At 36.3% G+C, this 20323-nt stretch overlaps 3 protein-coding genes and 2 pseudogenes across 3 annotated transcripts; 4 read left to right on the top strand and 1 right to left on the bottom strand.

Annotated features, from left to right (window-relative positions):
• Positions 1–386: 386 nt before the first annotated feature.
• On the bottom strand, positions 387–1358 carry LOC108819869 (methionine aminopeptidase 1D, chloroplastic/mitochondrial-like; annotated as a pseudogene).
• A 1508-nt stretch (positions 1359–2866) lies between these two features.
• Positions 2867–6227, top strand: LOC130494627 (probable disease resistance protein RPP1). The gene is made up of 2 exons (XM_056992788.1): positions 2867–3482; positions 6109–6227. The coding sequence occupies exons 1-2, from the start codon at positions 2893–2895 to the stop codon at positions 6110–6112; spliced, it is 594 nt and encodes a 197-aa protein (XP_056848768.1). The 5' UTR covers positions 2867–2892; the 3' UTR covers positions 6113–6227.
• A 513-nt stretch (positions 6228–6740) lies between these two features.
• On the top strand, positions 6741–7461 carry LOC130494598 (disease resistance protein TAO1-like). Its single transcript, XM_056992789.1, has 2 exons — positions 6741–7090; positions 7193–7461. Exons 1-2 carry the CDS (start codon positions 6965–6967, stop codon positions 7421–7423), a joined length of 357 nt encoding a protein of 118 aa, XP_056848769.1. The 5' UTR covers positions 6741–6964; the 3' UTR covers positions 7424–7461.
• LOC130494664 (probable disease resistance protein RPP1) lies at positions 7426–9225 on the top strand (annotated as a pseudogene).
• Positions 9226–9943: 718 nt separating this feature from the next.
• On the top strand, positions 9944–14141 carry LOC108820536 (probable disease resistance protein RPP1). The gene is made up of 4 exons (XM_056992783.1): positions 9944–10590; positions 10790–11906; positions 12001–12279; positions 12410–14141. The coding sequence occupies exons 1-4, from the start codon at positions 10091–10093 to the stop codon at positions 13415–13417; spliced, it is 2904 nt and encodes a 967-aa protein (XP_056848763.1). The 5' UTR covers positions 9944–10090; the 3' UTR covers positions 13418–14141.
• Positions 14142–20323: the final 6182 nt, after the last annotated feature.

Genomic DNA, 20323 nt, shown 5'->3' with positions numbered 1-20323 from the left:
AATCGAGTAATTTCATCAAAATATTGTACATGCAAACCAATACTAAATTGGCCATACCAATTGCTCTAAAATTCGTCTCTAGATACTAATCTTCTATAAAACATATGATCACAGCTTATCACTTTTTTTGAATATTGGGTGATACAATAAAGAAGTTCAAGATCTCCTAGACCCTTGCTACTTAATTTGCAAAGGTTCGGTCAAAAGAAACGAACTTTAAAGAATCAAAGATCTACTAAACTTTAGGATCTTATTCTTTTGCTTGCACCTAAAGTAATCTGTAAAATACTCATTGTTTGTGTCTGTTACTGTGAATACATAGAGATTCATTATACTTTGTGAGCAATAATATTTGAATATGAATATGATTTCATATACACGATTTGCTTTGTGTGTTCCCTTCCAATAAAGATCAATCTGAGACACATTGGGGAATCGAATTTTCTAACATTCGGTTAGTATCTCAGCTCCATGTTTGTTTATAAGAATGGTATGCTCGAACACCGCAGAGAGGCTTGCATCTTCTGTAACCACGGTCCAATCATCATCCCACACAACCGGTTTGATGCTTCCTACCGTAAGCGTAGGTTCTATGGTGAGTACGTAGGTTCTATGGTGAAGGTTTGATTCAAAACCATACGTCCAGCTACATTGTTCCCTATGAAGAAGATGCAAGTTTAGAAAGCATGGAAGACACGTCCAATACCGTGGCCTAGCAATTGTCTAACCACTCCATATTTATGTTTATCTGCATGATCACTAAACAAAGATTTGAATTTTCAATATGTAGAAGATGAAAATGAAATAAACATATACTAATTGCTCTCAAAGGAATCAGTCCCTTACAGAATGGTCTTGCCGATTTTCTTGTACTCAACACCAGGTCCACATATCGATATAGCTCTGTCTAGAGCCTCCTTTGTCACCTACACCACATTCAAAGCATGCAACACTCATCAAACTATTATTATTAACCAGAGCTTTCATAGAACTGGTTTGGCATGAGAGTATGTATACCTGGACTAGCTTTTTAGCTTTCCCGTCGACATCTCCACAGAAGAAAGTTGCTGAAGCAATCAAAGTATAGAGTAAACACAAGTAAAGGATCAGGACATACAGTGACACAAGAGAACTTACGTTCAAGTAAACTGTGACATCAATGTTGATTATATCTCCATCCTGTAAAAAAGGATAAAAAATAAACTGAAAATATGTTATTATCGAAAACATATACAAAACACACACACACAGCTCAAGTGGCCGTGAATGAGGGATGCCATGGCACATGCATTCATTCACAGAAGTGCAAACACTTTAAGGGAAACCTCCATAGCCAAGTGGCGAAGGGTAAGCTCCATTCTGTATAATCATATTGTGAACCGCTTCATCAATCTCATCTGTCGTCACACCTGGCTGTCTCTCAAATACAAAACAAAACTGATTATGTTCTGTAAGAGTGTCAGAAGAAAGTTATTTTTCATTTACACCTTAACCAAAGTGCCAGCGTATTCACGAACTCTAGCAGCAAGTCTACCAGAAGCTCTCATGCTCTCTATACCTTTCTTGTCGTGAATCTGGAGTCCACTTGAGATTGCAGGGACTGTGAAAGACTCAAGTAAGGAGGCTTGGTTATATGACCAGGGACAGGGCGGCGAGGAGATACGTTTCCTAGTTTCAGACGTTTTCTGTTGCCATCAATAACTCCATCTTCGTTTCTTTACACAAGCAACAGACAAAAAAAAAGTACACTTTTATGTTAAACAGAGTGAGTCCACATAAAATTGTGTGTCCTTTCTATACAATATTGTAAGAAAAAAGGAAAACAGAGTGAGTCCAAATATTTTAGAAGATTGGTCAGTTCTGAAAAGGTTCTTGATAATTGCATTGAAACATGCCTTCTTCCTGTAAACAAACATCATTAGGATCAAGATAGCGATACGGGAACTCGAAAGTCTTCATCTTTTTTTTTTTGTTAATGTGCTTTAGCTAACAGAGTAGATGCGAAAGAGATGGAGAAGACGTTGTGTTGATCGGATAGAGCCGTGGCTGAGAAAAGAAGAGAACATTCTTGACTGCAGAGACTTAGCGGTGGCCATTGTGTCTTCTCCGCTAGCTTTGGTTATTAGAGCATCTACTAGGGTTCACTCTATTTTTTACTCTAAAATAGAGTGACTCTACAATAGAGATAGAGTTTGCTCAAATGATATTCTATTTTAAAGTAGAAAATAGATTGATGAACAAAACAAAACAACTTACTAAACCTATTTTTCATTCTATTATAAAGTGAGAAATAGAGTACCATTAGAACATTTCTTACTTTAAAAAATAGAGTGGGGGGGGTGCTTTTAGCTTAGGCGTCCGCCTTACCCTCTCTATTTTAAGTGATGTTTTAATAAACGGTGGAAAAAGCTAATGATATTGGGCTTCTAGTGGGCCTAAAAATTATCTGAAATACTGTTTCAAAAACATTTTTCAATTTCTCTTTAAAAAAACTACTAGTATGCTATCAACTATCTAAAAATATATAAAAATGATTGACATCTTATATTGTGTAAAAAAGTAGATTGAATGCATTGATTTTCAAATAATATTTTTGAATAGTATTCATTTGAAAAAAGAAAGAAAAATTCTATAAGAGATCAACCTTTGCGAATCTGCAGCAAGGTTGTGTCCACTTGAGTGCAATATACGTTGAATGTGAACATAATCTAATGTGGAATCAAAGGCTGGTTACGATTTTGTTGGCCATGATTTTCTTGCGAGAATTGATACCTTATCTCTCAATCTCAGTCAACGATTCTGTGTTAGTATGTACATATAGCCTCCTCTTTGTTAATTCTTCATCATCTAAACAGCTCTACAATCTTGATCCTCTATTCATCATACTCCCTAATGGATTCTTATTTTCCCCTTAGCAATCTTGTTGCTGCTGCAATATGCTTTTTGGCGCTTTTGAGTACAGCTTTTTTCTACAGAAAATCAAGATCCTATCAAGAAAACAAAACAATGGCTTCTTCTTCTTTAACTCTTTCGCCTCGAAATTGGATACATCATGTCTTCCCAAGCTTCCACGGGGCAGATGTCCGCAACAAATTTCTCAGCCACGTTGTCAAGGAGCTCAGGAGCAAAGGAATCGACCTATTCATTGACAACGATATAGAGAGAAGCAAGTCAATCGGTCCTGAGCTCATAGAAGCTATTAAAGGATCGAGGATTGCTATTGTCTTGCTCTCTAAGAACTATGCTTCTTCGACATGGTGCTTGAACGAGCTGGCTGAGATCATCAAGTGCAGAGAACGGTTTGGTCAAACAGTGATGCCCCTTTTCTATGAACTGGATCCAACTGATGTAAAGAAGCAGACTGGTGACTTTGGGAAGGTCTTCAAAAAAACTTGTAAAGGAAAAACAAAGGAGGAGATCAGAAGATGGCAACATGCTTTGACAGAAGTAGCCCAAATCGCAGGTTACCATTCAACAAACAGGTTCGTCATATTGATTCTATGATTCCCGCTTGATCATTATCTTTCTTTGATAACCAGTTATTAGTATATTAGGTAGTTTGGCCATACCTGCGGACATAATTTTATTTTAAACATTTATTAATTCAAAATTATAATAATAAATTATTATTTATGTTATCAAAAATTAAATTAAACATAAAACTTTTATATACGATAAAAAATATATACATTTATTATTGTGTTGGAATTTTAAAAACAATCACATATTTGAAATATTTTAGAAAATAATTTATACAAATGTTTTTGATTGAATAATATCTAATTAGATGTTTTGCCCGCACATGCGGGCATAATCATTTTACTAATAATTATTTATATATGTATTATGATTTAAATATCATGAAAACTTATTTTTTATATTCTTAATTATTTTAGCTTTTTTTATTTTTATTTCGGTCTACGTCTTCTTAACACAAAGGAATACTATATCAAAAATATTTCAGACAATAAAGTAAAGTAAAAAATGTGATTTTTTATCTCTTTTAATCTACTTTGTATTTTTAAACAAGAAACATATATTAAATTACCAAAAAATACTAAAACACACAACATGAGAACAAAATAAACAAAAAACTAAATAAAAACTAAAGTTCAATAATAATTAATTTTTTTAAAAAAAAAATAAACTGAGATGATGAAAATATTTCATTGGTTTACTTGATGAATATATACATCGACTTTTCTTAATATTTCATAAGTTTAATTTTAATAAAAGAGAAAACAGATAAATGATAATTTATTATTAAAGTTAATTCATTGTTAATTATATAATGATAAATCTAATTATTCATTAAAAATATATCTACTTTAGATGTTTTAGAAATTAAACCATTAAACACATGTTCATAACATGATTACATGGACAACTCTCTAAACTTAATATCAAAGCATATTCTTCTTATAGACTAAACAGTAATAGAACATACACGTGAAATAACTACCAAATTAATTCATAATACCTAATTCATAATTTCACGGTACTAAAGCATACACGTGAAATAACTACCAAAGTAATTCATAATACCTAATTCATAATTTCAAACTTCATGTAACAAAACTGATTTGCTCTTAGTCTTTCAAACTCAAAGAAATAAGAAAAACATAGAATTCCAACTAAAAAAACAAATATCAAAAGTAAACAAATATAAATGTCAAAAACTGTAATCGAGACAATTTGGAATGAATGAGAAAAATAAAACTATAGAGTTTAGAACATCCTACATCATATGAAAAATAAGAATTGGTCCTAACTTGTTTAAACTAATTATAATTGTAATTCCAGTTAAAAAAGTTTGAAATAGTTATATTATTTAAATTAATAAATTAATAATTTAAACTAATAAGAATCTTGTGAAAGTTAAAATAATTATACTCATAATTACAATTAGAAATTTCTAGATATTTATATTATTTAAATTGATGATTTAATCTAAAAACTAATAAGAATATGACAAATAAGCAAAATTAGCTAAAATTATGGAGAACATGACAAATCAGCAAAATCACTTCATAAATAATGGTATAGATAGATTGTAAATTGTTTTATATTTTAATTTTAAAAATTTTAATTTAAAAAATATTATTTTCAGATAATAACACAATATATATCAGAATTATCTTTTTGACAATATTAATTTATAATATAATATAACATAACATATAAATATAAATATTATTAACTTAAACTTTTAAAATTAAAAAATATTATTTTCAGATAAAAAATTAATATATGTAAGAATTATCTTTTATTTTTGACAATATTAATTTATAATTTAATATAACATATAGATATAATATTATTAACTTAAATTCGTTTTTAACTTCAAATTTTTTTACAAATATTATATTCAGATAACAACAATATATTATTAACTTAAAATTCATTTTGAACTTTAATTTTTTACAAATATTTCTTTCAAATAACAACACAATATATATAATAATTATCTTTATATTTTTGACAACATAATTTATAGTATAATATAACATATAAACATAATATCATTAACGTAAACTTTGTTTTTAATTATATAATAAATTGTATATAAAATTATTAAGGATAACAATGACATTAACCGCTCTAACTTTTAACGTGAAAGTTCCGTTGTGAAAAATTATTGACAATAATCTAATATAACATATAAATATAATATTATTAACTTGAAATTCGTTTTTAACTTTAAAATTTTACAAATATTATTTTCTGATAACAACAAATATATTAACTTAAAATTTGTTTTTTAACTTTAATTTTTTGACAAATATTACTTTCAGATAACAACACAATATATATAAAAATTATCTTTATATTTTTGACAACATTAATTTATAATCTAATATAACATATAAACATAATATTAATGTAAATTTTGTTTTAATTATATAATAAGTTATATATAAAATCATTAAGTGTAACAACGACATTAACTTTTCTAACTTTTAATGTGAGAGGTCTGTGGTGAAAAATCGCTTCGCAAATAATAGTATAGATTAGACTATCTAATTAGTATGTCAAATTTTTTTGTGACGATATAACGGAGTTGTTTGTAAGACCACCATTGCTTACAAGATGGGACAATTGTTACAGCTAGATTCCGATGAGGTGAGAATAATAGGGATTTGGGGTCCGCCTGGGATTGGTAAGACCACCATTGCTAGATCTCTATTCAACGAACACTCCCGAGATTTTCAAGTGAGTGTCTTTGTAGATAATATCAAAACAAAGTATGCGGTACCATCTTGTTCCGATGACTACAGTGTGAAGTTGGATTTTCAGAAGCAGTTTATGTCTCAACTAACTAATGAGAAGGATATCTTCATACCACATCTGGGAATTGCCAAAGATAGACTGAAATACAAGAAAGTTTTTGCTGTCCTTGATGATGTGGATCGGTCAATACAAGTGGAAGCTATGGCGAATGAAACTAGTTGGTTTGGTCCTGGGAGTCGGATTATCGTCACAACCCAAGATCAAAAGGTTTTAAAATCAAGTGGGATCGACCATATATACAAGGTGGAATTACCATCAAATGATGAGTCTCTTCAAATCTTCTGCATGTATGCTTTTGGTCAAAAATACCCTGAGTATGGCTTCGAGGAGCTTGCTTGTGAAGTTACTAGTCTTGTAGGTAAACTTCCACTAGGACTAAGGGTTATGGGCTCCCACTCTAGGGGAATGTCCGAGCAAGATTGGAGAGAGGCATTACCAAGGTTAAGGACTCACCTTGACCGAGATGGAGAAATTACGAGCATTTTAAAGTTTAGTTATGATGCCTTACATGACGAAGATAAAAAATTATTTCTTCATATATCCTGCTTTTTCCATGGTGAACCAGTTGATAGAGTGGAAGGTTGTCTAGCAAAGTGTTTTTTTGGATGTGACACAAGGGATTCGTGTCTTAGCTGAAAAATCTCTTGTATATATCGAATGGGGATGTATAAAGATGCATGTGTTGCTAGTCCAACTAGGAAGAAAAATTGTGCGAGAACAATCTGTTAATGATCCTGGAAAATGCCAATTTTTGAATGAACCAGTTGATATTGATGAAGTACTTAGCGATGATAAATCTGTAAGTTATAGGATTGGTATTTTTGCTGCAATGCCATTTACAAATGTGAGATTATATAATAACTAACAATTTGTATTTGTGTTTCATTGGATCATTTTACAGGATAGCAGATGTGTCATAGGAATGGATCTTAAAGAGGATGAGGATATAACATGGACAAGTGAAAGAGCTTTTGAAAGGTTGTCTAATCTTCAATTCTTAAGAATCAAAAGCTGTGGCGTTAATCCGCAAAGTATGAACTACATATCTCGGAAACTTAGAGCATTAGTTTGGCTGAGCTCCCAGATGACATGTTTTCCTTCTAGTTTTAGCCAAAGTTCCTCGTCAAACTAGTGATGAACGATAGCGAGCTTAAGAAATTGTGGGAAGAAATAAAAGTAAGTAATTTCTTTCACTGCCCAATTTAAGCTATATAACCAATTTTCATGTGTTTTGATACTAATTGTACCAACATGTGTTTTTGTGTGCTTCATTAACTTGTCATTACAGCCGCTCAATAATCTCAAGTGGATGAATTTGAATAATTCAGGAAGACTGGAAAAGCTTCCTAATCTCTCAACTGCCACTAATCTCCAAGCATTGTATCTCACCTATTGCTCAAGTCTGGTGAAGCTCCCTTTCTCTATCGGGAATGCAATTAATCTTCAAGAATTAAATCTCAGTTATTGTTCAAGTCTGGTGAAACTCCCTTCTTCTATTGGGAATGCAATTAATCTCCAGGAATTGGATCTCAGTCATTGTTCAAGTCTGGTGAAACTCCCTTCCTCCGATTGGGAATGCACTTAATCTCCAAGATTTGGATCTCATTAAGTGTTCAAGTTTGGTGAAACTCCCTTCCTCTATTGGGAATGCAACCAATCTCCAAAAACTGGTTATCTCTTATTGCTCGAGTTTGGTGGAGCTCCCTCCTATGAGAAACCTACGTAAATTGTCGAGATTGGAATTATGGGGATGCTCAAAGTTAGAGGTTAAACTGTCCAACACCAACTTGGAATCTATTGAAGTACTCAATCTCACAGGTTGCTCTTCGTTGAAAAGTTATCCAGAGAGTTCCACATACATTCAAGAGCTTGATCCATGGAGAGGGAGAATATCTAGTCTACGTCGACTTGTACTAAGAGGAATGAATGAGCTGATATCACTTCCACCACTTCCGGAATCGGTAGTGGAACTAGATGCAGAAGATTGTGAGTCACTAGAAAGACTAGATTTCTCCTTTCACAATCCGGATATTCGTCTCAACTTCGCAAACTGCTTCAAACTAAATCAAGAAGCCATAGATCTCATCATTCAAACGCCGACCAATGGATATGCGGTCTTTCCCGCTGAAGAAGTGCCTATGTACTTCACTTACCGATCTTCTGGGAGTTCCATAACTGTGATGCTGAATGAAATGCCTCTTGGTAAATCAATCAAATTTAAGGCTTGCTTCATATGTTCTTGTGTTGATGAAGATAAGGTACCTTTCAATAGGGGAGATGTCCATGTCCGTTGTAATATCAAGTCCGGAGGGAATTCAATCTTTTCTTCTCAAGTAGTTGATCAATTTTCTCCGGGACATCTGCAAACATTCGTGGTTGAGGTTGAAACAGAGGAGTTGATTTCGACCGAGCTTGTTTTTAAGTTCCATATTGGCGGCAATCCAGATTATCACGGCGAAGCGGACTATATGGTGGAGGAGAGGTTTTACAGCACATTGGAAGTTACAGAATGCGGGATACTTCAGCTCATGGAGGTCCCTTTATTGAGCTCCAGAGCTGGCGATGAAGATTATGAACTTTCACACATTGAGCTTGTTCGTGATGATGAAGGTTATGAACCGTCAGACAATGAGAGCAGCGGAGATGGCAATGAAGATTATGAACCTTCGGACACTGAGAGCAGCGGAGATGGCGGTGAAGATTATGAACCTCCGGACACTGAGAGCTTCTGAGACAAACCTTGAAACCCAAGTAAAGACTGAGAAGCTTCCAGGAAAATGATAGTGAAAAATTTCGTGAAGAAATATGATGGTCGTGACAAGAGACAACTTCTTTCTTTTGATTATGCCTCATATTTGATTCCATCATAGATTTTTAACTTGTATATCAAAATTCTCAACCAAGAATGGAATCGATACAGAGAGCATCAAAGTTTCCAACTTGGTCAATGATTTGTTTGTTGTCATATGTCTAGTTCAGTTTCACAAAAAAAAAAAAAAAAAAAGTTTCATTCGTCTGTGTGTGGTTTTGATGTTCGTAATTATGTATACTATACGTATAAAATATATGACAAAGTTGCTTCATTTCTTTATTTTTGACTTTCAAATGGTTAGAAATCGTCGTAAGATTCAAATGTCATTATAACAATACTGAAGGATCTAGAAGAGATTCGAACAGAATCAATTACACATAAATGTTGCAAAACATGCATTTTATCTGTAAATGTTTTGAAAATTAATCTAAATATTTTTTGAATTCAAGCTATCTCCGTTATTCAAAAATAGTATCACCCAACTTTTCCGTATAAGATAGATTATTGCCACCAAAACAGGAAGAATATATTACTAAAACATATATAACCAGGTAAAAGAAACTTGGAAAATTCTTCAAATGGAAGTATATGAAGACCAAGTTCTTAAAAAAAGACATCAACTTTGATTACTTTTAAGAAAATGAAATTCTTATAAAAATTTCTAGAAAGTAATTATAAAATGTAACTTGTATTGGAACGAAACATTTATATCTATTGATACGGACAGAAGGATACAAAGTGAGGAAATTGTGGTGGACCTTCTCAACGCTATCTTTTGTCTTTGATATCTTGTGGAAAAATTGATGATACCAACTGTTTCCACAAAACTTTCTTTTCTTCTTTTTTTGGGGCAACACCACGGAACTTTCTTTCTTGCTTATTTCAGTCAGTCAACGTTTGTGTGTTAGTGTGTGACACATATCTTCTTTGTTAATTATTCCTCCTTATCAAAAAAGCTCTGCCATCTCCCAGCAAGAAAAAAAAACAATGACTTCTTCTTCTACTGCTTTAGCTCTTTTGGCTCCTCCTTCTTCTTCGCCTCGTAATTGGATACATCATGTTTTCCCAAGCTTCCATGGGCCAGATGTACGCAAAACCATTCTCAGCCACATCGTCAAAGAGTTCAGGAGCAAAGGAATCGACCTATTCATTGACAATGATATAGAGAGAAGTAAGTCCATCGGTCCTGAGCTCGTAGAAGCTATTAGAGGATCCAGGATTGCTATTGTCTTGCTCTCGATGAACTACGCCTCTTCCACATGGTGCTTGAACGAGCTTGTTGAGATCATCAAGTGCAGAGACGAACTGGGTCAAACGGTGATGTCACTTTTCTATGAAGTGGATCCAACTGATATAAAAAAGCAAACTGGTGATTTTGGGAAAGTCTTCGAAGAAACTTGTAAAGGTAAAACAGAGGAGGAGATCCAAAGGTGGAAACATGCTTTGACGGAAGTGGCCCAAATCGCAGGTTACCATTCAAAGAATTGGTTAGTCCTCTTAATCGTTCTAACACATTAACCTCTCTCCTGCACTTGTAAACAGCCATCCTGAATCGAATAAGTAGGAGAATAGCCTCAATCATCTTTGATCTACAATTATTATTAATAGATGAGAATATCTGAATAGCAGTATGTGCAAATTTTCTTGACTATGTAACATAACTATTGATCACCCCCCAATGTTCAGGGAAACTGAAGCAGAGATGATTGAAGCTATTGCGACTGATGTATCAAACAAGTTGAACCTTTCCGCACCATCAAGTGATTTCAACAGCTTAGTTGGGATGGAATCTCATATGACAAAAATGGAACCATTGTTATCGCTAGGTTCGGATGAATCGGTGAGGAAAATAGGGATTTGGGGTCCCCCTGGGATTGGTAAGACCACCATTGCTAGATATATATTAAGCCAATACTCCAAAGATTTCCAAACGAGTGTCTTTATAGATAATATCAGAAGAAACTATCCAGCACCAGCTTGTTCCGATGACTACCGTGTGAAGTTGGATTTACAGAAGCATTTTATGTCTCAACTAACCAATGATAAGGATATCAGGGTTCCACATTTGGGAGTTGCCAAGGACAGGTTGAAAGACAAGAAAGTTCTTGTTGTCCTTGATGATGTGGATCAGTCAGTACAAGTGGAAGCCATGACAAACGAAGCTTGGGTTGGGCCTGGGAGTTTGATTATTATTACATCACAAGATCAAAAGGTCTTAAAAGAAAGTAGGGTCGACCATATACACGAGGTGGATTTACCATCATATGTTGAGGCTCTTCAAATCTTCTGTATTCAGGCTTTCGGTCAAAAATACCCAAATGATGGTTTCAGGGAGTTTGCTAGTGAAGTTACTAGTCTTGTAGGTAAACTTCCGTTGGGTCTAAAGGTTATGGGATCCTATTTTCGGGGAATGTCCGAACAAGATTGGACAGTGGCACTACCAAAGTTAAGGTCTCACCTTGATCGAGATGGAAAAATTGCAAGCATATTAAAGTTTAGTTATGATGCTTTAAATTATGAAGATAAAAGTTTATTTCTTCATATAGCCTGCTTTTTCCGTTTGGAAGTAGTTCATATAGTGGAAAGCTGTCTTGAAAAATCTTTTTTGGATGTGAGACAAGGGCTTCACGTCTTATCTCAAAAATCTCTCATAAATACTGAAGACGGAAGGATAGAAATGCCTAAGTTGCTAATCCAACTGGGAAGAGAAATTGTGCGACAAGAATATCCAACTGAACCTGGAAAGCGGCAGTTTTTGAATGATGCAAAGGATATTGCTAAAGTACTTAGTGATGATAAAGCTGTAAGTTCTCATATTGGTGTTACTCTCTACAAATGTGAGATTATTTTAATAATTAACCATACCCAATTTATGTTTTTATTGGTTTGTTTTACAGGGTAATAGCAGTGTCATAGGAATATATTTTGATCACAATAAGGAAATAACATCATCGACATGTGAAAGAGCCTTTGAAAGATTTTCTAATCTTCAATTCTTAAATATCGATGGCGAATGCATTAATCCACGAAGTCTGAACAACATATCCCGAGAACTTAAAGTATTAAAATGGTCGGAGTTCCAGATGACATGTTTTCCTTCAAGTTTTAATCCAGAGTTCCTAGTCAAACTAGAAATGGAGGATAGCAGGCTTGAGAAACTGTGGGAAGGAAATAAAGTAAGTAATTTTCTAGATTTGAAAATAACTGCCCAAAGCAAGGCTATGTAACCAGTTTTCTTATGTGTATAATACGTACTAATTGTGTCAATGTGTTGTTATTGTCTACTTCCTTTATTTGTCTTTACAGCCGCTCAGCAATCTCAAGTCGATGAGTTTGAGTGATTCAGAAAGATTGAAAGAGCTTCCTGATCTCTCAACTGCCGCTAATCTGTATTACTTGAATCTCAGTCATTGTTCAAGCCTGGTGGAGCTCTCTTCCTCTATTGGGAGTGCAATCAATCTCCAGAGATTGAATCTCAGTGGTTGTTCAAGCCTGGTGAAACTCCCTTCGTCCATTGGGAATGCAACTAATCTCGAAAAATTGGATCTCAGACATTGCTCAAGTCTGGTGGATCTCCCTGCCTCTATGAGAAATCTTGGTAGATTGTGGAAACTGAAATTAGAGGGATGCTCAAAGTTAGAGGTTAATCTGGCCAACATCAACTTGGAATCTCTCAATGATCTCGATCTCTCAGGTTGCTCTTTGTTGAAAAGCTGTACTGAGAGTTCAACAGAAATTGAAGAGCTTGATCCATGGAGAGGGAGAATAGGTCGAATTGTACTAAGCGGAATGAAGAAGCAGGTATCACTCCTACCGCTTGTTGTAGGAGAACATCTATCAGATTGGCTTTTGTTGAAAAGTTATCATGAGAGTTCCACAGACATTCAAGAGCTAGTAGATCCATGGACCAGAGGGAGAATATCTGGTCTAAAGTTTCTTAAACTAAATGGAATGAAGAAGCTGGTATCACTCCCACCTCTTCCAGATTCGGTATGTCATTTAGATGCAGAAAACTGTGAGTCATTGGAGAGACTAGATTGCTCCTTTGGCAACCCAGATATTCGTCTAAACTTCCGTAACTGCTTCAAACTAAATCAAGAAGCAAGAGATCTCATCAGCCTGACGCGGACTAATGATTATGCAGTCTTTCCCGCTGAAGAAGTGCCTCTGTGCTTCACTCACCGATCTTCTGGCAGTTCCTTAATGATACGGGAAAGTAGCTCAGCAGACACGTCATCACGACACGTCAGAAGTGAGAGGGAGCGTAACAAAAGAAGAAAGAAACTTCTTCTTTTGTTACGCTCCCGAAGGTAGAAGAAAGAAAGAGAAAAATAACAAGGAAATATTCTTAATAATTTTGTTTTCCTAGCACAACTCTGTTTTTATAACAAACTTTTGTTACGCTCCCTCTCACTTCTGACGTGTCGTGATGACGTGTCTGCTGAGCTACTTTCCCGTATCAAATCCTTCCCCTCTCGAAAACCTTGTCCTCAAGGTTTAAATAATGGAAAACGCCTCTCCAGATCAAAAAGAAGTTCCCACGAAGCTTCATCCTCAGGCTTATTCTTCCACTTCACAAGCACCATAGTAGCTGCACGATTCTGCCTTTGTACCATTTTCCTTTCCAAGATCAACTCAGGTTCCTTAATCTGATCTTCATTCACAACAGAGGGCAATGCTGTTGATGTCTGAACATTCCCCACCACCATCTTCAATTGAGAAACATGAAATACAGGATGAACTTTGGATTGCTCTGGAAGTCGCAGCTTATAAGCAACTTTCCCACACCGATCAATGACTTCGTATGGACCATAATATTTTGGTGCCAACTTTTGGTTAGAACGAACAAAAACTGAGTTCTGCCTGTAAGGTTGTAGTTTAACAAACACATAATCTCCAATGTTGAAGGTTCTATCAGTACGATGTTCATTGGCGACTTGCTGCATACGGTGTTGAGCTCTCATAAGATGAAATTTCAGTATCAGCATCATCTTTTCTCTTTCTTCCAAAGACCGTGCCACAACTGCTACTTTAGACTCTCCTGGTAGATATGGCAAATGTTGTGGTGGAACCTGACCGTAAACTGCTTCAAAGGGAGTCATTTGTATCGAGGAATGGAAATTGGTATTGTACCAAAATTCAGCTAAGGGCAACCATTTACTCCATAAGTGTGGTTGATCACTACACATACACCTTAAGTAGGTTTCCAAGCACCTGTTGACTACCTCAGATTGTCCATCACTTTGAGGGTGATAAGCACTCGAATAATTCAGTGAAACTCCTTGCAAACTGAATAATTCTCTCCAGAAATCACTTAGAAACACAGCATCTCTATCACTTACAATGGACCGCGGAAACCCATGTAGTTTGAAGATGTTATTGAGGAAAGCTTGCGCTACTGTTGATGCTGTGTAAGGGTGAGCTAAGGCGATGAAATGAGCCGCTTTAGTCAACCTATCAACTACTACCAAGATGACTGATTTGCCTGCAGATAAAGGGAGACCATCAATAAAGTCCATGGAGATATCAGTCCATATTGTATCTGGAATAGGTAGGGGTTGAAGTAGTCCTGGATAAGCAGATGTATCATATTTACATCTTTGACAAACACTGCAACCTCTAATATAAGCTTGTATATCAGTAGCCATTCCCTTCCAATAAAACAACCCTTTAACCCGTTGTCTAGTCACCTCCTTTCCAGAATGTCCGCCAGTCCCTGAACAATGCATCCATTCTAATATTTTGTTGCGAAGTATAACATCATTTGGAACCACCAACTTGCTCTTTCTTCTCAATATTTCTCTGGACCAAGAGTAATGCTTCTTTCCATTTGATTTTTCCTTCAGTGTTTCAATGATCTGTTTGACCGCTGGATCACTTTCATAGCCATTTTGTATCTGAAGCATTAAATCACATTCTAATACAGTCATGGCCATATGTAGCACTTCAGAACCCTCCATCCTAGATAAAGCATCTGCCACTAAATTCTCTTTGCCCTGTTTATATTGGATTTCATAATCGAATTCCAACAATTTCGGCAGCCACTGTTGTTGTATAGGTGTGTTTAGCCTTTGCTCAAGAAGATACTTTAAGCTCCTCTGGTCTGTCTTGATAATAAAGTGACCAATCAACAAGTTAGTGCCTCCACTTCTGCACTGCAAATACCACAGCGAGCAATTCTTTTTCATATATGGATAGATGCAACTGCTTGCCTTTTAGATGCCGACTGATATAAGATACAGGATGGCCATTCTGCATCAATACTGCACCTATCCCATTTCCACAAGCATCTGTCTCTACTACAAAAGGTTGATCAAACCTTGGGAGAGCCAATACTGGTGCCTCACATAATGCTTTCTTCAACTCTTCAAAAGCTCCAGTAGCTTCCTCTGTCCATGTGAATGAATCTCTCTTTGTCAAGGCAGTTAAAGGCCTCGCTATTGGTCCAAAATTCCTTACAAAGCGTCTGTAATAACCCGCTAACCCAAGAAATCCACGTAGGTGTTTCAGATTTTTAGGGATGATCCATTCTTTCACTGCTTGTACCTTAGTAGGGTCTGTTGAAACTCCAGCTTCTTGAATATAATGGCCCAGATACTCAACCCGTTCAGTAGCGAATGCACACTTGGACATTTTAGCAAACAGAGAGTTACTTCTCATAATCTCAAAGACACTCCTCAGATGTCCTATGTGATCTTCAATAGATGAGCTGTATACCAGGATATCGTCAAAAAAAATCAAAACACACTTCCTTAGCAAGGTTTGAAACACTGCATTCATCAATCCTTGAAAGGTGGCAGGTGCATTTGTAAGCCCAAAAGGCATTACAATGTACTCGTAGTGACCGCTGTGTGTTTTAAAAGCTGTTTTGTGGATATCTTCAGTATTCATCCTCACTTGATGATAGCCCGCCGTAGATCGATCTTTGAGTAGACTTTGGACCCTCCTAACTCATCCATCAAGTCTTCAATTAGTGGTATAGGGAATCGGTCTTTCACTGTCAAACTATTCAGTGCTCTGTAATCAACACATAGTCTCCATGTTCCATCCTTCTTCTTTACTAAAACAACAGGAGATGCATAAGAACTAGAGCTTGTTTGTATTGTTCCTGCCATAAGAAGTTCTTGAACCATTTTGTCAATTTCGTTCTTCTGGTACAGTGCATATCTGTAAGGACGTTGATTGACTGGGTTTGAACCCTCCAGTAACGGAATCTTATGATTATGGTTCTCTCTAAAGGGAGGAAGAGTTGTAGGTTCTGCAAAAACGTCTTGAAACTCGTTTAACAACTCGGAGATCGCTGGATTAACCACTTTTTCTTCACCCTTTTCAATATCAATTGCAGCAAGATGTATTGGTGTCTCATCTTCTTCTTGATGAACACTAATCATGGCTATTTGAACATTTTCTTCTTTCAGCTTGTTCAGTTTAACTGCTTTTAACTCTCTTACGGACCCTTCTTTGATGCCATGTAGTAACACCCTTCGCTGTCCCATAGAAAATTGCATGGTTAAACGTTGGAAATCCCAAGTAATTGGACCCCATTGCTGTAACCACTGTACCCCCAAAACCATATCACAACCACCTAATGGGATAACCATAAAGTCTGCTGAGAATGAAGTACTTTGAAAGTCCCACTGAAACTCTTTAATTTTTGCGCTAACTCCAATTTTACTTCCATCCGCCACTTTAACTCGTGTTAACCCAGCAGGTTTCAACTCACATCCCAGTTTCTCAGCCACTAATCTGTCCATGAAGTTATGAGTAGAGCCACTGTCAATCAGAATGAACAATGCTCGTTTACCATGAACTCCTTTAACCCTCATTGTTCTATAATCTGATATACCCGCTACTGCATTCACTGAGATTTGAGCACAATCTCCTACCTCTTCCTCTTCAGTGTCATTCATTCGCTGAGCGTCCTCTTCCTCATCCTCTTCACAATCAATCAGAAACAGCTGAGTCTTTTTATGTTTTAAGTAATGACCTGGTGTGTATTTCTCATCACAGAAATAACACAAGCCTTCAGCTCTTCTACGGCTCATCTCTTCCTGAGACAGAAACTTCCTCGGTGCTTCTGCTTGTTTTTCTTTAGTCATAGGAAACTCCATCTTTGATTCCACTGGTTTCTTGTAAGGAATTATCCCTTTTCCTTGATTGAATCCTTTTTGTTGACTCCAAGGTTGTGATACTGTCTTCTTAGGATGTGCTTTTTCATAAAGCTTTCCCAACATCAAACACTGCCTAACAGATTGTGGTTGAAACATCCTTATATGCATCTGTGTGTCCATCCTTAACCCTGCCAAGTAAGCACTAACCAGATATTCTTCAGATAAATTCACCCTGATTCTGATCAGCTCAAACTTCCCATGATAATCAACAATACCATCTGTTTCTTGCAGCTGTTTCAATTCTGCTATCGGATCATCCATTAACTCCTCAAATCTCTCTGTCAGCATCAACTTATAGGTTCTCCAATCTTGCATAATGTTCTGTCCACCCTCGGATTGCATCACTGCCTGATGCCATGTGGAAGCAAGACCATCAAAGTGCATAGATGCCAATCCAACTTTCAATTCTTCTGGTGTATTATCCATACCGAAGAACTGTTCCACTTTACAAAACCATTCTTTCATGCATTCACCATTAAAACGAGGAAACTCCAACTTCGCAAGTCTGGTTATACCAGAATAGTTTGTGTGATTTCCGTACCTTCCTCTTCCAACTTCTGCGTTGTTTAAATTGACTACTGGAGTCGTTGAGGTCGTCGGAGATAGACGTCTCGTCGTTTGATCGCTACTCGTTCCTGGAATATCCTTCGGTCCAGAAATCAAACGAATTGCTTCGAACATGTCTGCAATGGTCTTGTCCATCCTCACGTTTTGATCTAGAATCTTCACATTCTGATCCGCTACAGTCTTCTCCAACAACTGTGTTCTTTCTAACATCTGATCTATTCTCGGTCCCAACACGCCTTCAACTTCCTTAACCGCTGCCTCCTTCAAAAGTGCCTGAGCTCTTGTTTCTGTCATCGTCTTCGTTATTCACGTGTCCGAGGTTCGAGAGGTCTCTGATACCTTTGTTAAAGTAAACTTGTAGCTTTATTGATATAAGATAATGAACCCAATGTTCGTAAAACACCGATTCAGAGTACACGAAGAGAAACTAAAACCCTAGAATCTCTTGTTGTTTTCCCGAAGGTAGAAGAAAGAAAGAGAAAAATAACAAGGAAATATTCTTAATAATTTTGTTTTCCTAGCACAACTCTGTTTTTATAACAAACTTTTGTTACGCTCCCTCTCACTTCTGACGTGTCGTGATGACGTGTCTGCTGAGCTACTTTCCCGTATCACTTAACCGTACAGTTGAATCAAAAGCCAGTTGGAAAATCAGCCAAATTTAAGGCTTGCATTTCCTTATGTGCTTCTGATGACGGAAACAACATTCGACTTTTGGAAAGCACACCCATTGCTTATAAGAAAAGACTAGAGCAGAGTCTGGGGGATGAGGAGTCTAGAAGACATTTGAGATCTATTATTGACTCTATTGAGGATCTCTCTCCGAAAGAAAAAAAAGGATATTCGGGATCCATCTGTTGTAGCATCACGTCGGGAGAGAATTCTGTCACTTACTGTAAAAAACAAGTAGAGGAATTTTTTCTGGGGCATCTGTACACATTCGAGATTGAGGTTGAAACAGAGGAAATCACTTCCACCGAGCTTCTTTTTGATTTCGAGCTCCTCCTTTTGAAATTCTTTACATGGAAGGTAATAAAAGAATGCGGGATACTCCCACGCCTGGAGGTCCCTTTATTGAGCTTCATAGATTACGATGGATTATGATTATGAACCTTCACACGTAGAGAGCTCTGGAGATTGGCGATGAAGATTATACTAAATTCCAGACAATAAGAGCAGCTGAGATAGCAATGAAGATTATGGAACTGCTGACAATGAGAGCTTTGTTTGTATCTGTTATGTGACTACTAAGTTTCACTATACTTTGTGTGAGCAAAAGAATAATTGATTTATAATATACATACCATTTGGTTTAGTGTCACCATGATAACCCTGTTGATCACATAAGCATCCAAATGTATAGATTAAACACAAGTAAAGGATCAGGACTTACACAAAAGAAGACAACTTACATTCAAGTAAACTGTGACATCAATGTTGATTATATCTCCATCCTGCAAAAAAAAAAGGATTGAACACAAACTGAAAAAAACATGTTTTTATTGAAACATATGAAAACACAAACACACAGACCTCAAGTGGTCGTGAATCAGGGATGCCGTGACAAATGCATTCATTCACAGAAGTGCAAACACTTTTAGGGAAACCTCCATAGCCAAGTGGCGAAGGGTAATCTCCATTCTCGATAATCATATTATGAACCGCTTCATTAATCTCCTCTGTGGTCACATCTGGTCATCCCTACATACACCTTAACCAAAGTACCAGCGTATTCACGAACTCTAGCTGAAAGCCTACCAGAAGCTCTCTATACCTTTCTTGTTCATGAATCTGGAGCCCACTTGAGATTCCAGGGACTGTGAAAGACTCAACGTAAGGAGGTACCGCGACGAGGAGATACGTTTCCAGGTTTTAGACGTTTTCTGTTGCCATCAGTAACTTCATCTTCGTTTCTTTACACAAGCAGCAACAAACAGAGGAAGTTATTATTACACATTCCTCACGAAACAGAGTGAGTCCACATAAGATTGTGTGACCTTTCAATACATTGTAAGAAACTAACAAAACAGAGTGAGTGCACATATGATGTGATGGATACCTTCTATTAAACAGAAGATTGGTTAATCCTGAAAAGGTTCTTGACAACTGCATCGAAACATGTCTTATTCCTGTGTTTAATCATCATTTGAATTAATATAGCAATCTGGGAACTCGAAAGTTTTAATCTTCTTTTTTGTTGTTATTGTTAATGTGCTAAACTAACTACAGTATGAAAACAGAGAAGAACCTAAGTCGATGCGAAAGAGGTGGAGAAGTGGCTGTGTTGATTGGATGGAGTCATGGCCGATAAAAGAAGAGAACATTATTTTATCAAAAAAAAGAAGAAGAGAACATTCTTGCCTGCAGAGACTTAGCGGTGTACATTGGTGTCTTCTCGGCAAGCTTTGGATATCCGCTTCACCGTCGCCCTTACCTTCTCTGTTCTTATGCGTGGTGGGAGAAAGCCAACGATAGTGAGCTT

This window comes from Raphanus sativus, chromosome 8 (genome assembly GCF_000801105.2).
Source record: "Raphanus sativus cultivar WK10039 chromosome 8, ASM80110v3, whole genome shotgun sequence".
Taxonomy (NCBI): Eukaryota; Viridiplantae; Streptophyta; class Magnoliopsida; order Brassicales; family Brassicaceae; genus Raphanus; species Raphanus sativus.
This window is presented reverse-complemented; position numbering and strand designations above follow the sequence as displayed.